The sequence below is a fragment of the Bombyx mandarina genome, chromosome 15, assembly GCF_030267445.1.
Source record: "Bombyx mandarina strain Sakado chromosome 15, ASM3026744v2".
Taxonomy (NCBI): domain Eukaryota; kingdom Metazoa; phylum Arthropoda; class Insecta; order Lepidoptera; family Bombycidae; genus Bombyx; species Bombyx mandarina.
Genome location: NC_143221.1, coordinates 14,322,126 through 14,347,122, shown reverse-complemented (window position 1 = coordinate 14,347,122; position 24,997 = coordinate 14,322,126). Strand labels below are relative to the sequence as shown.

General features: G+C 36.6%; 1 protein-coding gene across 5 annotated transcripts in view; it reads right to left on the bottom strand.

Annotated features, from left to right (window-relative positions):
* Nucleotides 1–24,997, bottom strand: part of 5-HT2B (5-hydroxytryptamine receptor 2B) — a 108,344-nt gene that overhangs the window by 49,800 nt on the left and 33,547 nt on the right. For all 5 annotated transcript variants that reach the window (XM_028181875.2, XM_089733418.1, XM_089733417.1 and 2 more), the window contains exon 2: nt 7,404–7,839. In XM_028181875.2, coding sequence (XP_028037676.2) covers nt 7,404–7,773 — 370 coding nt within the window. In that variant the 5' untranslated portion in view covers nt 7,774–7,839. The remainder of the gene's footprint in view (nt 1–7,403; nt 7,840–24,997) is intronic.

The window sequence follows — 24,997 nt, the reverse complement described above, 5'->3', positions numbered from 1 at the left end:
TTGCTGAAAGTCGTGTCCCTCAAAGGCCTTCGTGGCTTTTAATACCATCAGCTTCCATATCGTTCGGTTTTTGGCTTCTCTCAGGATGGTCGCAACGGAGAGTCCAGTGAGCGCGGTTACCTGATCTGACCTACGGTTTGGCGGCCGGCCAGGTTGAATACCGGTACTGGCTTCAATTCCTTCTGTCTATTTCTGCCAGAAAATAATCACAAATTCCGTTGTGTAGGTTATTATTTCATCCAACTGGTATATTGGCCAAATGTATAAAGCTGAGACAATATGCCAGTATTTAATTAAAAGAAAAAAAGCTTAAAACCACCAGGTTAATTGAAGTTCTCGTCATGTTTGTGGCGGGTAGCCATCATACAACGCAAGATAATTGACAGATGCCTGAATCTCGCTTACGACATTTTCAAGATAAAGCGCATATACACAAGTTCCGAACAACAACATTCGGACCGTCGGTCTACCGAGCAAATATCACCCGCTCGGTGGAAGATCTTCCTTTCGTCGTTAAACCTTCCCCAAACTGGTGAACCCGACGGAACAATCGCAACCTTCTGATTCATCATCAGCGCATCAAGAACTTCGGCTACCACTATCCCCGCATTCTCGCAGATAAAAGCAAGTCATCGGCAGTTGTCCCACAGCAAGCCAGCATCGCAGCCTCAACAGGACCATCGCAGCCGACTCACCGCGCTTCCTGGCCCTACGGCACGCACCTACACTGCCTCATCACGCAGCATTCAAGCTCAGTCTCGACTCACCGCAGACTTCGAGCAGCACTGGCGACAATCACGCAGCATTCAAGCTCAGTTTCGACTCACCGCAAACTTCGAGCAGCACTGGCACTTGCAAGCTAATCTCAGCACGGACAACGATAACTAAAATGACACGACCTCCGGTCTCGGAGGGGAGTGATGTGGCGGGTAGCCATCATACAACGCAAGATAATTGACAGATGCCTGAATCTCGCTTACGACATTTTCAAGATAAAGCGCATATACACAAGTTCCGAACAACAACATTCGGACCGTCGGTCTACCGAGCAAATATCACCCGCTCGGTGGAAGATCTTCCTTTCGTCGTTAAACCTTCCCCAAATGTTAAAAAGCAGTCCAAAGGACCAAACGTTTGGCGAAAAATCTATATTACTGCTTGTTGGATTGTCTAAGTATTTATTCGACACTTCCTTCTTTTTAGAGCTTTTATGTCATACCCCTATGCTAAACATCTAAGTTTAGAAAATCATTGTATACAGCTTTTTTATTTTCCTTACATGGGCACTGAACTCATAAAATATGAATGTGTGTGTATTATCCACTTTTCTTATGCAGAATTCAAATCATTATATCAACCAAACTCGTTTTTCTTATGTACTCCTCAGCACTAATTTATCCTCTGAAGATAATAGTCAGTTCACTACATGAGTTTAATTTACGAAAAAAAAAACAAACCATTATATTCCCACCGCATTAACCAAACATTATTCTTCATGCTCTGATATTACGAAAGGGCACACATATACGCCAGAAATGTCGGACACGTTTTCATATGCCAAAACTACGCCAATAACAGCTACACCGTCATAATTTTAAGATACCGTGACAAACGTAGCTGGAGCCGTTCGTAATTACGGTCCGGACATAAACGGGGCTATACTTATCCTGGTTTATATTCTTACCACGTTCGCGATAAACTGACCTTTTATTAGCCACAAACATTGGCCCACACACTTTTCATTAGTGGCCAATTGGCGTATACTAAATATATCTAGTTCGGCAAATTGGACGTAATGTAATACATCGTGAAGTACGTAAATAGTTTCAGGAAGGAACGAGCTATTTTCTGTATGTTTCTGTATGCTATGTTTCAATAAAGGTCAGAAACATATATTGGATAATTATTATTATTTTTATAACTTGTAGATAAAAAACTGGGTATGCCACTTTGGAACTTGAATTCGAAGTCATTAGGGCATATAAAAAACAGAAATTTTTGAAATCATTTTGTTGATTTGATTGTTTGCGATGATTGCATCATCTCGTTTTTACCATTGCACTGCCCGCCACTGGAGTAGAATTCATCCACAGTGCGTTTCCAGAGATCTTTTCTGCCACGTACCGTTCGGGTTTGGAATGAGCTCCTCTCCGTGGCGTGTCCTGAGTGCTATGACTTGTGTCTTCAAACGAGGCTTGTGGAGAGTACTTAACGGTAGGCAGCGGCTCGGCTCTGCCCCTGGCATTGCTGAGGTCCATGGGCAACGGTAACCACTCACAAGAACGTGGGCCGTATGCTCGTCTCCCTAGGAGGGCAAAAAAACAAATCCATAACTACTTTTCAATTCTGTGGGTCATGGTAGCCATCTGTGAAGTACTCTTACCGTCAGTAATGTATTTAATCTAGGTCAATAGATCTATCTGTGTGCTTAGTACGAGTTTCTTAACGTTCTCGATAGCGTAAAAGTTAAGCCAATTTTGTATGCAGTTGGAACATCGCCCCTAGCGGCAAACGTACGCAAACGATCCCATTCCATACAAATAAGAGCTAACTTTTACGCTATCGAGAACGTTAAAAAACTCGCACTAAGCACACTGGTAATAGTCTGTCTGGGTACAAAAGATATGGATGTATACTCTGGTCAACTCGAGCTACTTACTGCTGTTACATCCTCCCCTCCTATACGACCAGTTGTAGTGCCGATGACTGATGGTCACTCGACTCGTGAGGATAAGGTAGTGGGGAGAAACGCTTTCCGTGCTAACTCCTGAGTGCCTCTTATGATTTCTTACTTATTTCTTTCGAGGCTCGGATAAGGTTTATTACTTTATAGGGAATTTAATTCCCTTAAACTCCAACCGTCTCCAATAGAAGAACAAAAGAGAATCAGCGATTATCTCTAAGCCACCCAACCTGGTTTTACCACTAAGGCTTTTTTGCACATTGCAAACATCGGTTAGAATGATACTTCCTCCTTCCTCTCTTGAGAGAGAGATTGAGGATATTAACCATTGTCTATGAATTAATTTAATTATTTAACACTTAGTCTATGTAAACTCTTCTGCCACGTCTTAGGTAGTGGAAATATATAAACACAGCCCCCATTTTCGGCATGAAATTGTTAAATAAACGGCAAAGGGAGAGGCATTATCGAAAATCAATCAACGGAATTATGGCTGTCGTAAAATTGATGGTTCAAGTAATTCTGCACTGAAAGTAAATTGTGTCAAGGGTTTTAAAATTACTCAGTCTTATAGTATAGATGTCTAAGAAATTAATATAGTATAAGACTTATTAATTTTCAATGCGAGACGCTTCCATGTACAATATTTAATGACATCATTGTCAACGCTATTTGAGTTTCTGAGATAAAATATCAGTGAGCTACGCAGGTAAGTTATGAGTTTTATCTATATCGAAGTAATTATCAAACCTCATTTACATAAAAAAAAGTCAAAATTAGTCATTTTCATGATTTTAATGCCGTTGAACAACATTGTAATGCGCCATTCATTGTTATCGGATTGGACACGCAAATCATTCTGAACGTGACTCAACTAACAATATGGATATTTTACTGTTCGGTATTTTAGTGGGAATATAGACAAAACTGATTGATTCGTTGGCGTACTAGTTAGCGAAAAAAATTAATTGCGCTATGTCTTGTCTTTATTCTTTATTGTACACACAGTTAATATTACAGTAATTGCGATAAGATATAAAAAAATGGCGAGCTTAACTCAACAATTGAGTTTTCTACAAGCTAACCGTTCTTAACGAAGGAAAGCTTTAAATGAGTGGGTAGAAGAATAAAGAATAAAATATGTCTGTTACAGATGCTTAATATTTATGTATATATGTATAAATTGAAACGGATATGTGATATGACTGATTCGGTGCAGTAGTTAGAGCTACTGGCCATCGCACCGAGAGCCGTGGGTTTGAATCCCACATCAGGCCAAGAATCGTGTGATGAACAGGTTTGCCTGCTCTTTGTCTGGGCGTTTAGTATCTATAGATGTATATATGTAAACGTATGTATATCAGTCTCTGGCACACGTAATACAGTTAATCCCAATTTGGAACCGGATGATGGATGGAACCGGTTTTGTTTCCAGTTATTATTTATCTACTATTGTGCCAGACTTTGGTTCTCATAATATAGGGAGTCCTAGTTTGGGATCAGATGACCTTTTACCCAGTTATGAATATTTTTTGAAGTGTGCCTATTAGTGATTTTCCAATGCAAACGTAGCATTCCTCATCAAACAATTTCTAGTTAGGGTTTAAAAAATATAGGACCTAGCTTGTAGCATGGATTCGGTGTCTAAAGTTCGAGGACACGCCAAACATCGGGGGTGACGCTCAGCGCTATTCGAGTTCTGCAAAGAGTATTTTTGCGTGGGCCCTTAATAGATTCCCACGAATATCAAAGGCCGAAATATCTGAGGCAGCTCCGGAGAATACCGGAAATTTGGTATGCGTACCAAAATATCCTTGTGTAGCCCTACACGTAAATGTATGACGGAACGGGATTTTTTTTCGTAACAACTGCGGTCACACTGCGGCCATACATCGCTGTAAATCGTTCATTTTAACAATAACATTTGACGACTGTTGGACATTATTCCAAATTTTTTTTCATTGTAGTTTGTTTATACAACTGTGATCGAGTTCAGGTTCTATTTAGTGTTAAATTCATAACTTTTACATGTACAGAAATGATTAGTAGCTAAACAGATTGCTATTTCATTTAAAATCATACATCACCTGACTACATTTCCAGCGGGCACAGATCTTTGTAATTTTGTATGGATTACGAGTGGTCGTATCGCGTACCCTTGTTCCCCTTATATTCTGTAAGGATTTATCGTGCGTTTATGTTAGTGCGCCATAACACGTGAGGGAATGGTTTTGATATTTTATTGTGTAGCAAAAGAACCTCGCTGGGTATTAGGGAAATTCATGAACGAAAACTGTGCGAGGTAAAGGAGATAATGGACACAGTGGTAAATTATTTCTAGAGTAACTGTTTTAGATCTGATTAGGGTCTTATAAATAAGAAACTGTGTCTATTCTGTTACTTGACGTTAGGTGTTATTGAGACACAGGCTTTAGATTTATAAAATATTAATTTACATTTGCCATTCGTCAGGCACTATCAGTTACTATTACATAACAGAGTATTAATGATATCACAGATTGACCTTCTTGCTGAACTAAACAATACATGAGTCTGAAATTATATTTGCAAAAATTTATAGTACGCACTACATAATTATTTAGTCTTCGTTTATGTACGGAATTGCTATTTACGATCTTTATTCGATGGTTCAATATTAATCGTTAAAATCGATCGATAAAATAATTAAAACTAGAGGTCCCGCAGTAGTCGAAATTCGACTATAATTAATTGGAATTGTAAGTTTTTCCACTATTATGATTGTATTTTATACTTCTATAATCACAAATTTCGCTAAGACTACACTATAAAAAATATTAACAAAGACAAACAATATTTAATGTGTATTTAATCTATTCTCAATTTGACAAGAGACGTCAAGAACAAAAGTTTGACAATAAATAGTATGCATGCGTGTGTGCGTCAAATACATGGTATGTAGAGTGTGTAATGTTTTCTTTATTGATTTAATGTACATTTTATGCATTATTTAAAAAAAAAATTAGCATTGTGCACTCCTTCTCTATATTTTCTATAAGTGTGGAAAATTTCATACTCCTCGGTCCGCGCAATTTTCGTAAAAAGGGATACAAAGTTTTTGCTTCACGTATTAATATATAGATACTACACTAAACATTGACAGAGCACTACGAATTACTCATTTGTGGATCCAAAATATCATCCTTCAAAATGGAATAACTGATTGCTTTGGAAACATAGAATTTATATTATAAAGTCGGCAAATTCTAACTGTCATTACAATATTATTTTTATAAAGTATCAAATGCTTAAGTGGATACCTGCTTATAGACAAGACAATGAAGTTCCCGCTGTGTACCTTATGAAATAAGATTGTATCTCAATTAAATCTGTACAGCAACTGTTATAGCCTCTTTTTTCCTACCTTTTCGCTGGCAGCCTTAGGGGCTATTTCACCTACGCGTGGTAGATGAGCTGACGGGCTCAACCTGAGAAAATTTGTGAACACTAGCCCTAGTAAGAGTAGTGCTAGAATCTACCACTGGATTGGAATCGCGACCCACTGAGAATCTCCGACGAAAATCTCAATAGATATAACCTTTTAAAATAAATTGGCATTAACAAGAATCATTATTTGTACTACTCAGAAAAAGCATCCAAATTTAAATATCATTTCCAATTACTTAAACACTTAATACAGGCTAGTCGAAAAATTTAATTCTGCGTCACGAATCCGTGGAACGTGGAAATTTCAGAATTCATAACAAGACTAATTTGATGTTCATAAATAGCGGCATGATAATATCCATTTTCACGTTTCGGTGTAGAGAGATGATTTAATAAAGCCGTATAGAGAAATAGAGCACAAAGACTGGGTAAGATTGAAATTTTACGTAACAAAAGAGACCTGAGAGGAAGACAACAAAAAAAAAACAATGGTCGATCAATTAGTAATAAAGTTCACAACATATGTGACGTTGCAAATCACTGACCCAACCCAACCATAAATTCTAGCTTGATTCTAAAATAGATATTAAACCTGAGTTAGAAGCTAGAAGTTACATATGTCTTTAAAAAAAAACAGTATAAAAACTCATAGGAATTTTAATAAATTTGAGGTACCACAATTAATTAAGACGTTTGATGTATGCTTAAACTTACAAAGTTTCGTGTTTCGAAATACTTCCGACCCTAAAATGTTGACAGCAAAAATAACTTCGAATGTAGTTTGATTAATTACTTTAGTATAGTTTTAATTACTTCGTGAACAGAAATAGATTAGATGATATTTGACCGGGAAATATCCGGGTTGCCTTGGAATATTATAATTATGTAATAATATTAGAAAGATACGATAGTTATGGTTTGAGTCTTAACACTAAACTAGCTAATTTTGATACAGGTAAACATACCTGCCATTATAACAGTGATATATAACTGTCTTCAAGTCATAGTTAATGTAATTTTTTACACTTTTATTCCGCTTGACTGTTCTCGGTGTATGAGAGAGAAAAAAAAACAATAAATTACAAGAGCAGGGACCCAAAAAACCCGACCACTAGTATTTGGACAAGGGTTATGAATTAACATGTTGGTAAGGAATACTGGCAACAATATATTCGTATGGAATGAAGACAGGGTAATGGAAGTATGCTGATAAAATACTCGTATGTTTTGAAAATTGTTTTAAACTTGTATTAAGTTCTACTAACTAACTAGTACAACAAAAAACCCATCTTACCTCGAACTAAAGTTAGAATCCCGAGCGGCATGACCAAAATGGCGACAAGTAAATCTGTTATAGCGAGAGACATCAGAAAGTAATTCGTCACGTTTTGTAACCTCCTTTCCAAGTAAATGGCGAGGCAGACTAAGACGTTCCCTGTGGCCGTTGCAATAACCAGCATTGAAGCCACAAGCGCCCACCAGTTGTTAACACCGACATCTCCGCGAACATCAGTGGCATTCCGGGTCTCATTGTCCAATGAAATGTTCACTTCGAATACAATCTCATTGAATTCAGGAGTCAGATCAGATGATAAAAAGATCTCCGGCACATGCATTGTTATGTGGTTATTTTCATTTTTTTTTACTTGTTTTGAATCTATCATCTTATTTCGAAAGCGTGGTCCTTATTTTTCCGATACATTGTTGTTTTCCCACGGCTTTTAAGTTATCTGAAACAAAATGAAAATTTTCATTTAATTTTAATTACTTCCAATATTAGAAGAAACCTGCTGGCTGTTATGGTGAACCCTAGCGGAGACATAGGCCTTGACCTCTACAGGTGATTAATTACTTGAATTTGTATACATTTAAAATTATTAGCGTTGAAAAATTTTAGAGAATCATTGCTCATTTTTCACCTTCGAAGTCTATTATGTATATAATCAAGAAACCTGTTTTGATATTATATATGGACCTTTGTAGTTCATCGTTAATTATAACTTTCTTTGATAGTAGATTTCTCAATAGCACGGGTTTGTCAGAATAACACAGTCGACATCACCCTAAACACGGCATTACGGATCCTCCCGATTCATCAATGGTGCTTTTAGGTACCTCAAGCACCGGTCACCGTCCTGGCCGAGCCCGTCGCTTGCAACAAAGGGCTCGACGAGTATATTAACCCATAGACACACAGCCTGCTGAGTTTCTCGCCGGATCTTCGCACTGGGTCGCGTTTCCGATCCGGTGGTAGATTTTGCGAAGCACTGCTCTTGCTAGAGCCAGTGCTAGCAATACTCCCGGTTTGAGCTCCGTAAGCTCACCTACGCGTCAAGGAGAGGCTGAAAATAAATAGTCTCTCAAGCCTATAAGCATAGGTAGGAAAAAAAAATTACACACCTCTAAGTCAATTAATTGGTAATTTTCCTTTTTACCTATGATGTCGAACATTAGCAGAATGTTTCTGCAACCAAATTAATGATTACCTATACACGTTTCAATCAATTACCAGATATGTACTTAAAATAGAGCATTAAATCTGAAGGATTCGACCGACTGAATTATTTTTGGTGGGTTCGTATTTGCTTGCACGACGTACGTCTGTTCTTTTTTTTTTTGATAATTTATATCAATCGTTTATATTATCAGTGATAGCCATAGCGGATCGTGAACGTGTAACATTGATATTAAATTAATATTGTACGTTTGAAGTAACTGAGAGTGAAAATAAATTTTACGACAGTGAACTTTGCAGAAAACAAAAGTGGAGCTAGTATCTGCAGGTTATGTATTTAAATAATTAATTGGATCGGGTTGGCAATTCTGGCTTATCAGTAGACAGCAATAATCTGGCACGTTTCAATAACTGTAAAGACCCATTCAATTAAATACGTAGTTTACATTATTATACGGTCTATGCCATGATTAATGATTTAGGTCCAGAAGCTATTCTAAAAAGGATGTTGTAATTTGGGCTCCAGAAGTTAAAATGTTTTTTATTCGCTGAATTGAAGGCTTCTTTTTGGCATTTGAATTTATTAAAAGAGGTATTAATACTAACTGCGTAAATCTGTAAATTGGGAAAATACCTTCCAAGGTTTTATTTCGGCATTTCATTGCAGGAAATTATTTTTTTAAAGAGTCAAAGGCAACTTGCATATCTTTGAGCAGCCGAACGATTTTTTCTGTGCGATTTCAAACAACTATTTCGTTCACGAGTAGCTATTGATTCAACCATGTAAAAGTATTATTGTTGTGATAAACAGTTTAAGACATATACCTGGAAATATGAACATAGCTATAGCTATAGCTGTCGATAATGTTTTAATTGGTTATGGGGTTAATTATCTTCCGTGTGCCAATCTGTAGAGTGGTTATTAAGCTCATAGAAACATTATAATATGAATTTGGCTGTCAACCTTAACACAGTAACAAATTTGCTTTCTTGTGCTTTGCAGCCTTATAAGATAGTTCCATTTAAAATAACTCACATGAACGATTAAGTCCAGACAACATCTGGTATACAGTTTTATTATAAAGAGGTATCCATCACAGCTATACATAATTTTTATACAAAATATGACTTCAAACCCAAATATGTCTAAATAAAACTACGACCGTAGCGTACTTTCTTAAGTAACTTATTTATGTACTTATATAGTATTAGTGTTTAAACAATTTGTGATAATTTTCAGCGTGACGATGTGATTATTTTTGAGCTAGCTGAAGTACTAGACTTTGACCATAGTCAAAAAGTCCAAGCGGATAAAGCCGTGAAGTCGTCGTGGCCTAAAGGATAAGAAGTCCGGTGCATTCGTATGTAGCGATGCACCGGTGTTCGAATCCCGCAGGCGGCTACCAATTTTTCTAATGAAATACGTACTCAACAAATGTTCACGATTGACTTCCACGGTGAAGGAATAACATCGTGTAATAAAAATCAAACCCGCAAAATTATAATTTGCGCAATTACTGGTGGTAGGACCTCTTGTGAGTCCGCGCGGATAGGTACCACCACCCTGCCTATTTCTGCCGTGAAGCAGTAATGCGTTTCGGTTTGAAGGGTGGGGCAGCCGCTGTAACTATATTGAGACCCTTAGAACTTATATCTCTAGGTGGGTGGCGCATTTACGTTGTAGATGTCTATGGTCTCCATTTACCACTTAACACCAGGTGGGCTGTGAGCTCGTCCACTCATCTAAGCAATAAAAAAATGCTTAAGCGGTAGTTAAAGTTAGAGAAGGAGGACATTCTTATGTGATCGACAGATGGGCTTAAAAGCTATTTTGAAACCAAAAACCCAAAGCTCATACAACTTTTACGGCCTCCACACCGTTGTTACCAGGGCAAAAAAATCTGTATTAGCAATTTAAATCGTCGCTTTTAAATTTCTCGTTCTCGCACAGAAAGCCTTTTAAGTGGCAATTTTTATAGGATTTTTATCTACAATGTTAGGCAATCTCGGGTAACTGGACAGGAAGCGTCGGCATAAATTTCGGCGAGTTGGCTTGTAGCCGTAAAGTTCCGGAGTTACGTGTTGATCGTTGTGAAACTGTTTAATTACAGTCCTAAAAAGTTTGGCGGAAAGTCGTATTTTTATTTTTGCAAATCACGTTTAACAATGGCAATATGATTTCTTTCATGGACGTTATACAATAAATAGGATTTAGTGATCTGTACTGATTAGGATTGTTTCTCGCAGTTTCGAATCTGTATGTCATAGACGGTGAACAAAATTTCAAATTTTAGTGTATTTTTTAAACATATATCTTAGTGTTGAATTATCTAACAACTAAAGGTAATAAACGAGCCAATATTTGAAGGCGCAAATATGCCAATAAAACTACCAAAGTGGGTATTTTACAATTGTGTTCAATTATATCTCAAAAATACTCAGTATAGTAAACAAATAACTCAAAATAGATTAAAGAAAATATACACACGGCTTAATGGAGTCTAAAGCAGATTATGTATAGGCTATAACTGGAAACCTGTTTGTGGTAATTACCTCTGACACTGCTAGTTAATTCAATTCTGGCCATACCCATTAAGTATTAACGACTTTTCATTTTATTTACAGAAACTGAGGTTAAGCTCTAGAATAAGCCAAATTTAAGTTCAGTTGTAAATACAAGATGAAATAATTTAAAATACATGGACGTAAATCGCAAATTCAGTGGGGTTGTTGTATTCAGCATATTTGAGGCTTCCTGCTAAGTGATAAGTTCCGGAAATCACATTGATACGAATGGAACATGTACAATTGTAAAAATAAGTTCAATGGTGGAACCAATCGACAAAAGAAAATAATCTGAAGATACTACAGTTAGGACAAATGATACGGATGTAGTAATAATACTTCAATTAGGACTGCGTATCTGGAATTCCTCATTTATAGTCGCAGAGTTTACCATCGTATTAGACCTCATGTTTTTATACAGTCTGCTTCTGGATTCTACTCTAATTTAGTAACATTTTACTAATAAGATACGAGGTCCGAAAAGTAAAGTAAAAATTCTAAAGGTAACATGATTTAAAAATCAAACTAGGTTAGTTTGCGTATTTACTGGTGTTAAGATATACCTTAACACCATTAAATACGCAAACTAACCTAGAAGCGTGTAGGTCAGCACGAGCAAGTACCACCTATCCCTGACGCAAAACAGTGTACATGGGACTTGGATCCCTAATCTCAGTATCGGTTGGAGGTATGTTGGCTTCGTTGGCTACTTCGTCACCTATGAATTTACCCCGCCAATTTTAGTAGCATTATTTGTATTTTTTAGATGGGTGGACGAGCTCCTACCTGGAGCGGCCTTGATCTTAAGTGGTTACCAGAGCCCATAGACGTTAACGACGTAAATGCCACCACCTAGCTTTAGACATGAGTTCTACTAAGTCTTAGTTTTATAGTACAAATACTGCCCCAACCTTCAAACCGAAACTCATTACCGGTTCACTGCAAAAGTAGGCATAGTGGTGGTACCTACCCGTATGGAACACACCCTGTTACCAGTAATTATAAAAATGACAATTATGTACTGCGATAGTCTTGCATGACACTGCGAACAAACAAAAAAACAATGTATTTTTATTGAGCACTTAACAAGAGCTAGGGCCAATAATTCGTACGATAAAGTTCAAAGCAATTATTCGAACAGTCGCTGAAAACGTTTCGTCAACGTCTTTATTTAGCAGTAAACAAAAGAAAGGAAGCTTATCTTTTGTACGATTTTGCTTCGGAATGTGAACTGAGCACGAAGTTTTAATCGATTTTATAAATCACCGCTGACGCGCCAAGAGTAATGATGGGTTACGTTTGGCCGGAACGCACGAACGGTTTCGAGATTTGGTTGAATTTAAAGTTAGTTAGACCTACATAGGTACCTATCTGTTGATGCTTCGTTTGTTTTTCGTGATATTATTTTTCTCGATCTCATTTGTGCAAAAATCAATCTTCTAGATTTTTTTGTCTTCTCTAAGGATCTTGACTGTGATTTTTGGTTCGATTAGGATATCTTTCATAATCGAAAATTTACTTTATACATATAATTCTGATACCGAGACTATATATAACTGTAAGTTGCTAGTTAACCTACTACTTCTTCTGACTTTAGAATTGGTTTGTAGAATTATCATGAACTAATTTTCTAGTTTAGTAGCAGTGATTGTGTGAATTAACAACGATTATACTTGGCAGAAACATTGCAAATGAAATTTTATTTGGTACCTTGCTAATATGTTCTTGTACTTGGGATGAACTATAATCAAATTATGCGATGTATGACAGCATTGTATTATTCATCTTTCTATTTCTATTATTCAGCAATAGCATTATTCATCTAGTTCTTTTAGAAGAAAAGGTATTGAGGTCTTAAGTACCTTAACTCCATCGAAAGTCTAAAAAAAAAGCTTTATCACATTGTTGTCTCATTTGTTATCTAAGCACATGTAATACGTGGCGGCACTCATGCTTATACGATTGGCTGTGGACAGAACCATGAATAAAGCTTTTTACGTAAACGATTTAATATTTGAACAACCAACGGGAAATCGCAGGTACGGCGACCGGGGTAGAAAAATAATCATAAAAGGATGTTTAATTTGTAAAGCTATTTCTTTTTTGTCTTTGTAGGTAAATGGACTTATGGCCCATCTGCCGATAAGTAGTGTCCGTTGCTCAAGGGCATCAGTAATGCAAGGGTCACCACCATCAAGCTTGAGTACTGCATCTCAGAAGAATAACTTTTATTTCTCGCCCTGATGCCTACATTGTACCAAGATGACTGGCCAAAGGATAGCAATATTGTCACCACTCCTAGATATACGAGTATTGCGCATTAGAACCAAGAGTGACTTCGAGTTTTCAATTGTCGTAGATAAAATTGGCAGCTCGATTAACCTGATGAAGTCAAAAGAAAAAAATTATGTAATACACAGCACAAAAAAGGAACCCTAATTTTGTACAGTCTTATTTAATTTAGGATCTCAATTTTAAAAGGTTTCAACGGCGGGCGCGAACATAAAACAAAGCTATTTCATCCGTGAGCTAAGAAACCATAAAATTATTATTAAAAAAAATATACATAACCTACGTTTAGCGTTTGTGTTTTTTATTTAGGTTTCGTGGAATTTGAACGACTCATTGAATTTTTTTATAACTAATATTTTACAGCATTATATTGTAAGAGGAAAGGAAAACGTGACGAAGTATTATTACTGGTGGTAGGACCTCTTGTGAGTCCGCACGGGTAGGTACCACCGCCCCGCCTATTTCTGCCGTGAAGCAGTAATGCGTTTCGGTTTGAAGGGTGGGGCAGCCGTTGTGACTATACTGAGACCTTAGAACTATATCTCAAGGTGTGTGGCGCATTTACGTTGTAGATGTCTATGGGCTCCAGTAACCACTTAACACCAGGTGGGCTGTGAGCTCGTCCACACATCTAAGCAATAAAAATAAAAAAAAAGTATAGTGTATCTAGTGGTCAAAATTGCAAACCAGACACGACCTTCAGAAAGGAAGAGACCGACTCTGAAGAAGAAAAAGAAATAGCACGTTGGTGCTAACGTTACTCTCAAAAGAACATACCGCTGTATGTATTAGTGAAAATCACTATTAATAAATAATAGTTTAAAAAAACGAACAAAATACGCTTTTATAGAAAATCCAACTAAAAAATTGAAAATAATTTTTTATAAATTTGAATTAAAAATAGTGTAAGAAAAAATAATTTTATTGTAAAAAAGCATAGGGTGCTTTTCAGGATATTATTATTATCAAAATAACCCTTTTACTCATATCTGTTCATAAAATATTTATAAGTATTGATACCATTCAATTTAAATTTTTTCAATATATATTTTTTCAATTATTTTTTTAATGTTGAATTGTTGGTTTAATAAGTATACCAAATCACGAGTTAATCCGACGTTTTAAAGGGGGTCAAAATCATGTTCAAAGATTCCGGTACATACTAACATACATACGTCTGAAGCTAATAAAACCGTATTAAAAATAGCTCAATCAATCGAAGCGCTATAATAAAACCTAAGTATTTTAAAAAAATAACTGGATAATCTTGCTTGTTAGCTCAAGCGATTTTCTTTAAATACTACACGGCACTAAAAGACGCCTTTCGTTGTCGTTACTCAGTTATTTGAACGCGATGGAAAAATAGCCATATTTCAATACACTTAAGGACTGTATTTGAAACTGGCATGAAGTAGCTTTAATAGGCCTAAATAACAGTTTCGTTTTAAAAGTATTTTTTCTACTAAGCGTATCGTCGTATTTTCGTTTTGAAAAACACTTTTCGGATACACTATACTTAGTCTGGCCATAAATACTGTTACAATTAAAAATAAACAAAATATTACATTTGAATTTGGAATCTGTCATTTTTATATGATTGCTCATTGAGTTTTCTCATTTTGGCGCCAATACATTGCACAATATTTTGCGATATTAAAATGGAGTGGGGTGATAAAGAGAACCGAATCGCTGTGATTGCATTACACAAAGTAGGTATGGAGTCAAATGCAATTTTTTAAACTCTCAATACGCTTGGTATTAGTAAAATGTTTGTGTACCGGGCTATTAATAGGTGCAATGAGATCTCCTCTGTTTGTGACAGAAAAAGATCTGGCCGTCCACGTAGTGTTCGTACGAAAAAGGTGGTCAAAGCAGTAAGAGAAAGAATTCGAAGGAATCCTGTCCGAAAGCAAAAGATTTTATCTTGGGAGATGAAGATAGCACCTAGAACCATGTCGCGTATTTTAAAAGATGACTTAGGACTTGCAGCCTATAAGAGACGTACTGGTCATTTCTTAACTGATAATTAAAAGAGAATAGGGTGGTAAAATCGAAACAACTACTGAAGCGGTACGCAAAGGGAGGTCATAGAAAAAGTTTGTTTACGGATGAGAATTTTTTTACAATTGAGCAACATTTTAACAAACAAAATTACCGTATTTATGCTCAAAGATCTAAGGAAACTTCCCAATTAGTCGACAGAGTGCAACGTGGGCACTATCCGACTTCAGTGATGGTTTGGTGGAGTATTAGCTATGAAGGGGAGTGACTGGGCCATACTTTTGTGAAAAAGGTATTAAAACATCGGCACAAGTGTATCAAGATACCATTCTTGAGAAGGTAGTGAAGTCTTAACAACACCATGTTCAATAATCAAGAATGGTCCTTCCAGCAAGACTCGGCGCCAGGTCATAAAGCTCGGTCTACGCAATATTGGTTGGAAACGAACGTTTCGGACTTCATCAGAGCTGAAGACTGGCTGTCGTCTAGTCCCAATCTTAATCCGCTGGATTATGATTTATGGTCAGTTTTAGAGAGTACGGCTTGCTCTGCTTTAATTTGTGTAATTACTGGTGGTAGGACCTCTTGTGAGTCCACACGGGTAGGTATCAGCACCCTGTCTAACATTTTTATTTATTTATTATTATTATAATTTTTTTTTTTTTTTTATTGCTTTAATGGGTGGACGAGCTCACAGCCCAGCTGATGTTAAGTGGTTACTGGAGCCCATAGACATCCACAACGTAAATGCGCCACCCACCTTGAGATACAAGTTCTAAGGTCTCAAGTATAGTTACAACGGCTGCCCCACCCTTCAAACCGAAACGCATTACTACTTCACGGCAGTAATAGGCAGAGTGGTGGTACCCACCCGCGCGGACACACAAGAGGTCCTACCACCAGTAATAAATTTCTGCCGTGAACCAGTAATGCGTTTCGGTTTGAAGGGCGGGACAGCCGTTGTGACTATACTGAAACCTCAGAACCCATATCCCAAGGTGTGTCTATGGGCTCCAGTAACCACTTAACACCAGGTGAGCTGTGAGCTCGTCCACGCATCTCAGCAATAAAATAAAAAAAAACAGTAATTTGATGTAGGTATTTTGTCTCCTGCTCCCCTAAATAAGTTACCTGATCACCATCATACAATTTGTGAATTAGATATGGCATCCGAATTCGAAAATCTAAATGAATCTCAAAGATTACTCCGAAATCTTATCCGATACGGTCTCCGGGCCCGAATAATTTAAATTAAAAGATACTCCCAAAGCGAACGGTTAAAAATAATTCGGATTAAGGCCTTTGAGGTCTCTAGAGCTAAATCGACTAACGAAAATCGGGTTCCCGTAACGAATAATCGATAAAAGAGTGATTCAGATTAAATTGTTCGTGAATTTTGAATATTGTTCAATGGAAATAATGAACCGTCATTGGTTTATATTAAGTACGCTGCAAAACTTCAATCAAAAACATGCTGTTATGATAATAAGCCTTTTGAAGCTTGAAAATTAACAAATAAATGAGCCGATGTAGAATAGTGTAGTACCTAAGAGTCTTTCAAGGAATGCAACTTCCTACGTAAATTATTCAATAGGTTTTTGTTTTCATATTCGAATATCAAAAAGACAAATCGCAAATCGATCGAAATCGATAAGAAAGATCGAAGAAAACTTCGAAAAGATCGGACCACGGTATAAAATGTTGAACGCATTAAGCACGACCGTTGCAGTTGTAATCTATATATATAAAAATGAATTGCTGTTCGTTGGTCTCGCTAAAAATCGAGAACGGCTGGACCGATTTGGCTAATTTTGGTCTTGAATTATTTGTGGAAGTCCAGAGACGGTTTAAAAGGTAGAAATATGAAAATAACAATATTTTTTTCCTTTGATGTGTCCCCCGTCGGACGGATTCCTTTTGTTTGTTTTAAGTTTATTTTATAGAAAAGTTTAGGTTTTTTATTTATCGATTGAGGCACTACGAATTCTGCCGGGTCAGCTAGTACCAATAAAAATATAAATAGTTCATAAGTCGTCATTGTAAAAAGAGCTTCGAATAATCGATATGTAAGTTCGCAAAAGAGCAAAGTTCTTTTCAAAAGTCTTATATTGAAAGGCTTTCCTTACAATTCAATTGGATTTCTATTCGATAGGAAAGATACAAGAAATGTTATATCATCAAGATTATTTGGTACCCTAAATCACAGTTACTGGATGCCGTGTACATCAAAAAAGTCATTTAAGTCACCCACTATAAAAACTTCAAACTGGCAAATTCTACTGCTTCAGAAATTTGATGGATAATTAGGTAAGTATTTTATGACTAAAAATATTCACCATTATACATTTCACAGAGATGTAAATGATCATGTGCACTTATACACATGCCTACTTAGAAAAACTGGTACCGAAATGCTCTATAACACATAATATTCCTTAGTGATGGAATATTATGTGTCATAGGGCATTAGGCCAAGAACGGACACAGTTTTATTGGAATGAAGTTCCTTACGGCAGGCTTGGAGGAGATAGGGATTTTGCTGCGCGACCGAACTAAAAAAATGCGATAGTAAAACCGAACGAAAAATTCCGTGGAATAAAACCGTTAAATGACACGTGCGCAGGCGCGACAGTCGTATACACAAGCGTTTCTCTTTCTCCTTCTTTCTTTTCGTTCTCTCGTCCCTTCTCTCTCTATTTTGTAATTATTTCTATTTCTATGTAATTTTATGTTGTCAAACAAAAATAAAGAGACATATTTTGTTATGTTAATTGATAACTTGAATTACGATTTTTTATTTATTTTACGTAATTTATTATTTCCTAAAATACTGAATTTCCTAAATACTTTCCTGTACTTAAATAAAAACTAATCAGCAAAATTTAAGAGAAAAATCAAGGTAACCTACATAAAATTGAGCACGATTTTTTTTTGCAAATTGTGTCGATTCTATATTAGCCGAAGGAACTTCGTTCCTATCTGGTGTCCCACGACACCACATCTTTCATTTTTTTACATTTAATTACGCTCCCAAAGAAACGGCAAGTGGTATTTGCAATACCGCCTACGGTCCTAGGTCACTGAGGCGACGAATACACAATTTCAAATCGAAATTACGCACTCTCACTCGGAAGCAAACGTCAAACATCGATTATAATAATACATAGCTATAGAAACGAGCCCTTTCAGCCAAGAGAATGTTAAGGAATCCTTATACGAGAAAATTTAAATACTTTAGCAATTCAAACGAAATCGTTCCGCCGAAGTGCCTATCCTACGGTATAATCATGCTTCGAACTGTGCAATTTACTCAGAAAACGCTTACATTGAATCTCTGATATGTTACTTAATAACATTATATTTTGCCTTTATAAATCGGCTCAAGAGATTATTAGAGTGCGCAGATCCTACCGCTCAGGCTTTAGTGATGTTGTCAGCTTAGAATGGCACCATGATTTTTTTATTGCTTAGATCAGTGGACGAATTTTGGCCCGCTTGGTGTTAAGTGGTAAGCGATGCTCATAGGCGTCAGCCAGGCAAATGCTGCCACCCATCTTGAGACATGAGTTCTAGGTTTATGTGCGGCGTAGTGGTACATTTCCGTGGGGGCTCACAAGAGGCTTTATCAACAGTTTTTTTTTTGTCGGTTTTATTTGTTGACATGCAAGCTGGATTCGAACACAGGCACAGCCGCATCGCTCGATAGAAATGTCTCATCCTTTGGGCCACGACAACTATTTCTTTCTCCGAAAGTCGTAAGAGGGGACTAAGGAATTCGCTAACCGGTATCTACTGGTGGATGGGTGTGTTGAAGTTGCTCCCATCCATCCTTACTATCCTGCCTATTTTTCCAGCGAAGACATGCGTTTTAGTTTGAAGGGTGGGGCAGCCGTTATACCGTACTATAGTTGAGACTCAACCTGTTCCGTCTCGTCATATAACAAGATCGCCTTAGAGTTATAGCATAATATATGAACTAATAAAGAATCCAAATTTTAGTTTTAATACAAATGCACTGAACTGTTGTAGGCGTTATCTAAATTTAACACATGTGGAAATGGTCACAAAGCAATTTGCTGAGAACACGCTAAAACAGTACTTATAGAGGCCGATGTGATATTAGACTGTAATAAATTCTGTTTTATGTGATATTCTCGTGCTGTTCGAAGGAAATATTATAGCCCCGCTGCCTGAAATATTGAAGATTAATGAAATTCACGACTGCGTTAAATAAAGTGCACAAAAACTTCAAACTTTTGTATTAAAATTATGTAAAGAAAGGCGAAAATGATTACCGCTGCGCTAGCGGAGATGCGTCGATACCGTGGATGCATATTTATGCAAGTTACGTGTATTTAAGGACAAAATAAAAAACGAAAGAAAAAACGCACCTTAACTTTTTAATAAATAATAATAATTTAATAAATAATAAATTATTATTATTTTTAAATAATAAATTATTAATAAATTATTATTATAATTTTTAATAAATAAATATTTACTAACAATCACGCCACGTTAACTGGTCCCGTGATAAGCTCGTAAAGAACTTGTGTTAAAGGTACCTGATAACGGAAATAAATGTAAGATTTTTATTATACACATACATATGTTTAATATACATCCATAACCCTGGAAAAGACATTTATATTTATCATACAAATATCTTCCCTTGGCGGGATTTGAACCCGCGACCCCCTTGTGTAGTGACCATGTCACTTACCACTACACCAGACGGCCGTTAAATTACTTACTTACGTTACTATAATCGTTAATCATTTGTTGTTCTATAACTGACTTGTTGTTGCTTGATATGACATGACATTTATTAGGCATTCTTATTAATATTTCAACAAACAGTACTGTTTTACTTGTTAAATTTGAATTTCAAAGTGTGTTTTCATTAGGTAGTCTTTTTTGTTGTATTATTGTATTCCATCTTCGAGCCGATAAATTGCCAGTGTTATGTACGCCATTATTGTCACATGCATCAGGCCATAGCTTAAGTTATTTTCAATGTTAAATGTTTGTGATGTGGCAGTACTTTTTTAAATAAATAAATATTTTGAGAGGTAGAAATAAAAAGTAACAAAAAAATACTTTAAATTTTGGTATAACAAACGTCAATTTCATAGGTGAAGAAGACCTTATGTTATTCTGAATGGGATTTTTAAATTCTATTAGTTTAGTTTTATCTAAGTAATACTTGTAAAATTAATACTAAATAGTTGAAATAGTGTAAATTGTGTATTTACGATGTCAATGTCAGTTGGCTGTCAAAAGAAAGTGTCAGAGATAAGACGTTCCGTGGTTAAGGCGAGAAATAAAATTAATTGTGAAACACTTGAGCAAGTATTGCTTTATTCTACTACGCCATCCCACAATTATAATTTTTTTTATTGCTTACGTGGGTGGACGATCTCACGGCCCATCTGATGTTAAATAGTTACGGGAGCCCATGGACATCTACAACGAAATCGTAAAACATAATCTAAAGACCGGAAAATTAAAAAAAAAATCCCAATGTGTATGATGCTGAAATAGCACATACGCGTTCGGGCTAACGTAGTGTTCTATTTTACTTTCCTATTATGTGCTATTTTTTACTATTTCGATGGGCATCTAAATGTAAACAAACATGTCAGGTGAAAAGTTCTGAGGACCATAATACGAAATTAATTTAATTTTACTGGTGGTAGGACCTGTTGTGAGTCCGCGCGGGTACCTATCCTGCGCGGGTAGGTACCACCGCCCTGCCTATTTCTGCCGTGAAGCAGTAATGCGTTTCGGTTTGAAGGGTGGGGCAGCCGTTGTAACTATACAGGAAATCTTACAACTTATATCTCAAGGTGGGTGGCGCATTTACGTTGTAGATGTCTATGGGCTCCAGTAACCACTTAACACCAGGTGGGCTGTGAGCTCGTCCACACATCTAAGCAATAAATAAAAAATTAAAATCAAATATCAACGAAACTAAAATAATTTAAATAAACTTAAATATTCTGTAAAATTCATCGTTGAACTGGATAACTTTACCGAGTTATGATTTAAGATAATATTAACACACGAACGATTATTGAACTGAAACTCCATATCCGTCTTCTTGGAAAGACACGGAAAATCGTATAGAACTTTCGGTGGAACGTTCAAATATTTTCTTAATTCTAACAAGAGGGTTTCGGAACGTGGAAATTAGTGGACCGTTCTCATTCTTGTTATCTTTTCTCGTTGATTCGTTGGTTTTGTTTTATTGACTCATATTTGGCCGCTTAAGGCGCTTTTGAACGGCATCATATGAACAAGAGTTTCCTTCTCCTCCTCACAGTACCTAGTGGCGCGATCAGCGAGCATCACTGCGAGTCTTTTAAATCTGCAAGTGCTTTGACGACCTACGGTAATCTGTTAAGCTATAAGACGTTAAAACTGGTATTTTACTGGTGGTAGAACCACTTGTGAGTCCGCACGGGTAGGTACCACCACCCTGCCTATTTCTGCCGTGAAGCAGTAATGCGTTTCGGTTTGAAGGGTGGAGCAGCCGTTGTAACTATACTGAGACCTTAGAGCTGTGGGTAGCGCATTTACGTAGTAAATGGCTCCAGTAGCCACTTAACACCAGGTGGGCTGTGAGCTCGTCCACCCATCTAAGCAATAAATAAATAAATAAAAAACTGCAGTAATATTTGCTTTTACGGATTTTTGGTACAAATGCCTTAAAGTTTATCACTTAACACCTTAAGTGGGCCGTGAACTGTTCTGCCTATTTCCAGAAAAAAGATAAAAATATAATAAACGGAAGACAAAAAACGAATTGAGCTACTCAAACATTTATTATTAGTCTTGCAAACAATCAATTACTTCCCAGAATATTAGATTCGACGTGTACAAGAAATCCTGCGAAAATTTTCCGTGTACTAATATTATTCCGGATAATTATGTCGGATCTGAATATTCATGAACTTCGGAACTCCTTTGATACGGAGTGATGAGTAAATAACGATTCACACCACGACTCCGAGTTAATTTAATAACACAGTTGCGGATAATTATCGTGTGGATTCTCGTTAGCGTATTATCGTGTTTTAGCTTCAAACGAATAGTGCCGCTTACTAGTAATGGAAAACTGGGAATTGAAGTCGTCGTGTCTTAAAGGATAAGATTGCCGATGCAACGGTGTTCGAATCCTAAAGGTACGTACCAATTTTTCTAATGAAATACGCACTGGACATATATTCACGATTGACTTCCACGGTGTGTGAATAAAACATCTTGTAATAAAAATCCAACCCGCAGAGTTATAATTTGCGTAATTACTAGTTTACCACTAGTAGACGTGTTGTGAGTCTGCACGGGTAGATACCAGCAGCCTGCTTATTTATGCCGTGAAGCAGTGACGCCTTTCGGTTTGAAGGGTTATGTAGTCGTTGTGGCCTAACGGATAAGACGTCTGATGCATTCGCGTTGAGCGATGCACCGATGTTCGAATCTCAGGCGGGTACCAATTTTTCTAATGAAATACGTACTCAACAAATGTTCACGATTGACTTCCACAGTGAAGGAATAGCATCATGTAATAAAAATCCAACCCCCAGAGTTATAATTTGCGTAATTACTAGTTTACCACTAGTAGACGTGTTGTGAGTCTGCATGGGTAGATACCAGCAGCCTGCTTATTTATGCCGTGAAGCAGTGATGCCTTTCGGTTTGAAGGGTGAGGCAGCCTGAAAACTGAAATAAGTATGAAATTCACAGAAAAGTCCAATAGCATTAGTCATTCATTCTTCAACGGTTTTTATGAGATAAAAAGTTTTCTTTATGAAGCTAAGGAAATCATATTTTATGAAGATATTTATAAATCATAAGAACTAACTGAAAATTGGTGTTAATAATAAAGTAATGGTTAAAGGTATGGTAGATAAATTACCTTTGTAATTTTTTATTTATTTTTTTAATGCATAGATGGGTGGAAGAGCTCACAGCCTACCCGGTGTTAAGTGGGTACCGGAACCCATAGACATCTACAACGGTAATGCTGCCACCCACTTTCAGAGAAGAGTTCTAAGGTCTCAGTTTACAAGAGGTCTTACAAGACTTACAAGAGGTCCTACCATCAGTAATTACGCAAATTATAATTTTGCGGGTTTGATTTTTATATTTTTATTCATACACGATGTTATTCCCTCACCGTGGAAGTCAATCGTGTACATTTGTTAAGTACGTATTTCATTAGAAAAATTAGTACCCGCCTGGGGTATTCGAACACCGGTGCATCGCTCGATACGAATGCACCGGACGTCTTATCCTTTAGGCCACGACGACTTCAGAAACTATAACGTCTTATTAAAAAATAATATTATTAAGATAAACTACATTTGTCTGTGTCGTGTAGACGCCAACGCCACTGAACTGATTTTGACGATATGTGATATGGAAATATTTTGCACCCTGGGGAAGAGACCTTTTATTAGACTGTCGAGTAAAAGTCTTCGCCTTCGTGACATCTAATCTAATTCAAGCGGGAAAAGCTGCTATTGGAAATCTAGTTTATAAATTTCTGTCTTTATTTTACTACACAATAGATTGATAATCTATCTATGTATATAAAAATGAATTGCTGTTCATTAGTCTCGCTAAAACTCGAGAATGGCTGGACCGATTTGGATAATTTTGGTCTTGAATTATTTGTGGAAGTCCAGAAAAGGTTTAAAAAAAGGTAGATAAATATGAAAATGCTCGGAATTAAATAAAAATAACATTTTTGTTTTACCTTTAATTTGTCCCCCGTCGGACGGATTCCTTTTGTTTGTTTCAAGTTTATTTTATACAAAAGATTAAGTATTTTATTTATCGATTGAGGCACTATGGAGTCTGCCGGGTCAGCTAGTATTATGATAAATAGCAATGTTTGAAATTGATTAGAAATTAAGGTCGCATGTAGATATTAAAAAATATAGATAGGAAGCATTCGGAACACCGTTTAGCTAACTTTCAAGCAAATTAAAGATACAAAACTTACGCATATTTTCTAGTACGCGATTGCTTAGCAATCAGTTTGCCATGAGAATATGTTACTTAGTATCTAAGTAATACACATACTATTCCTAAATAAATAAATAAACCACAAAAATTCGCAAAATATAAACGTGTTATAATTTGTTTTATTAAAATGTCGTAGATTTGGAACTGCAGGGTTGAACATTAAAATCTGAATTAAAAATTTCAAATAATTATCAAAATTTATGCTCGTTGTAAGCTGTCAATTGGCGAATCACAGATACTCGTGAAGGTCAATCTGGAAAAAGCAAAGATCTTAATAAAAGCGAGCCAATCACATATATCTGGAAGCTTTGACTGGTGGTAGGACCTCTTATGAGTCCGCACGGGTAGGTACCATCACCCTGCCTATTTCTGCCGTGAAGCAGTAATGCGTTTCGGTTTGAAAGGTGGGGTAGCCGTTGTAACCATACTGAGACATTAGAACTTATATCTCAAGGTGGGTGGCGCATTTACGTCGTAGATGTCTATGGGCTCCAGTAACCACTTAATACCAGGTGGGCTGTGAACTCGTCCACCCATCT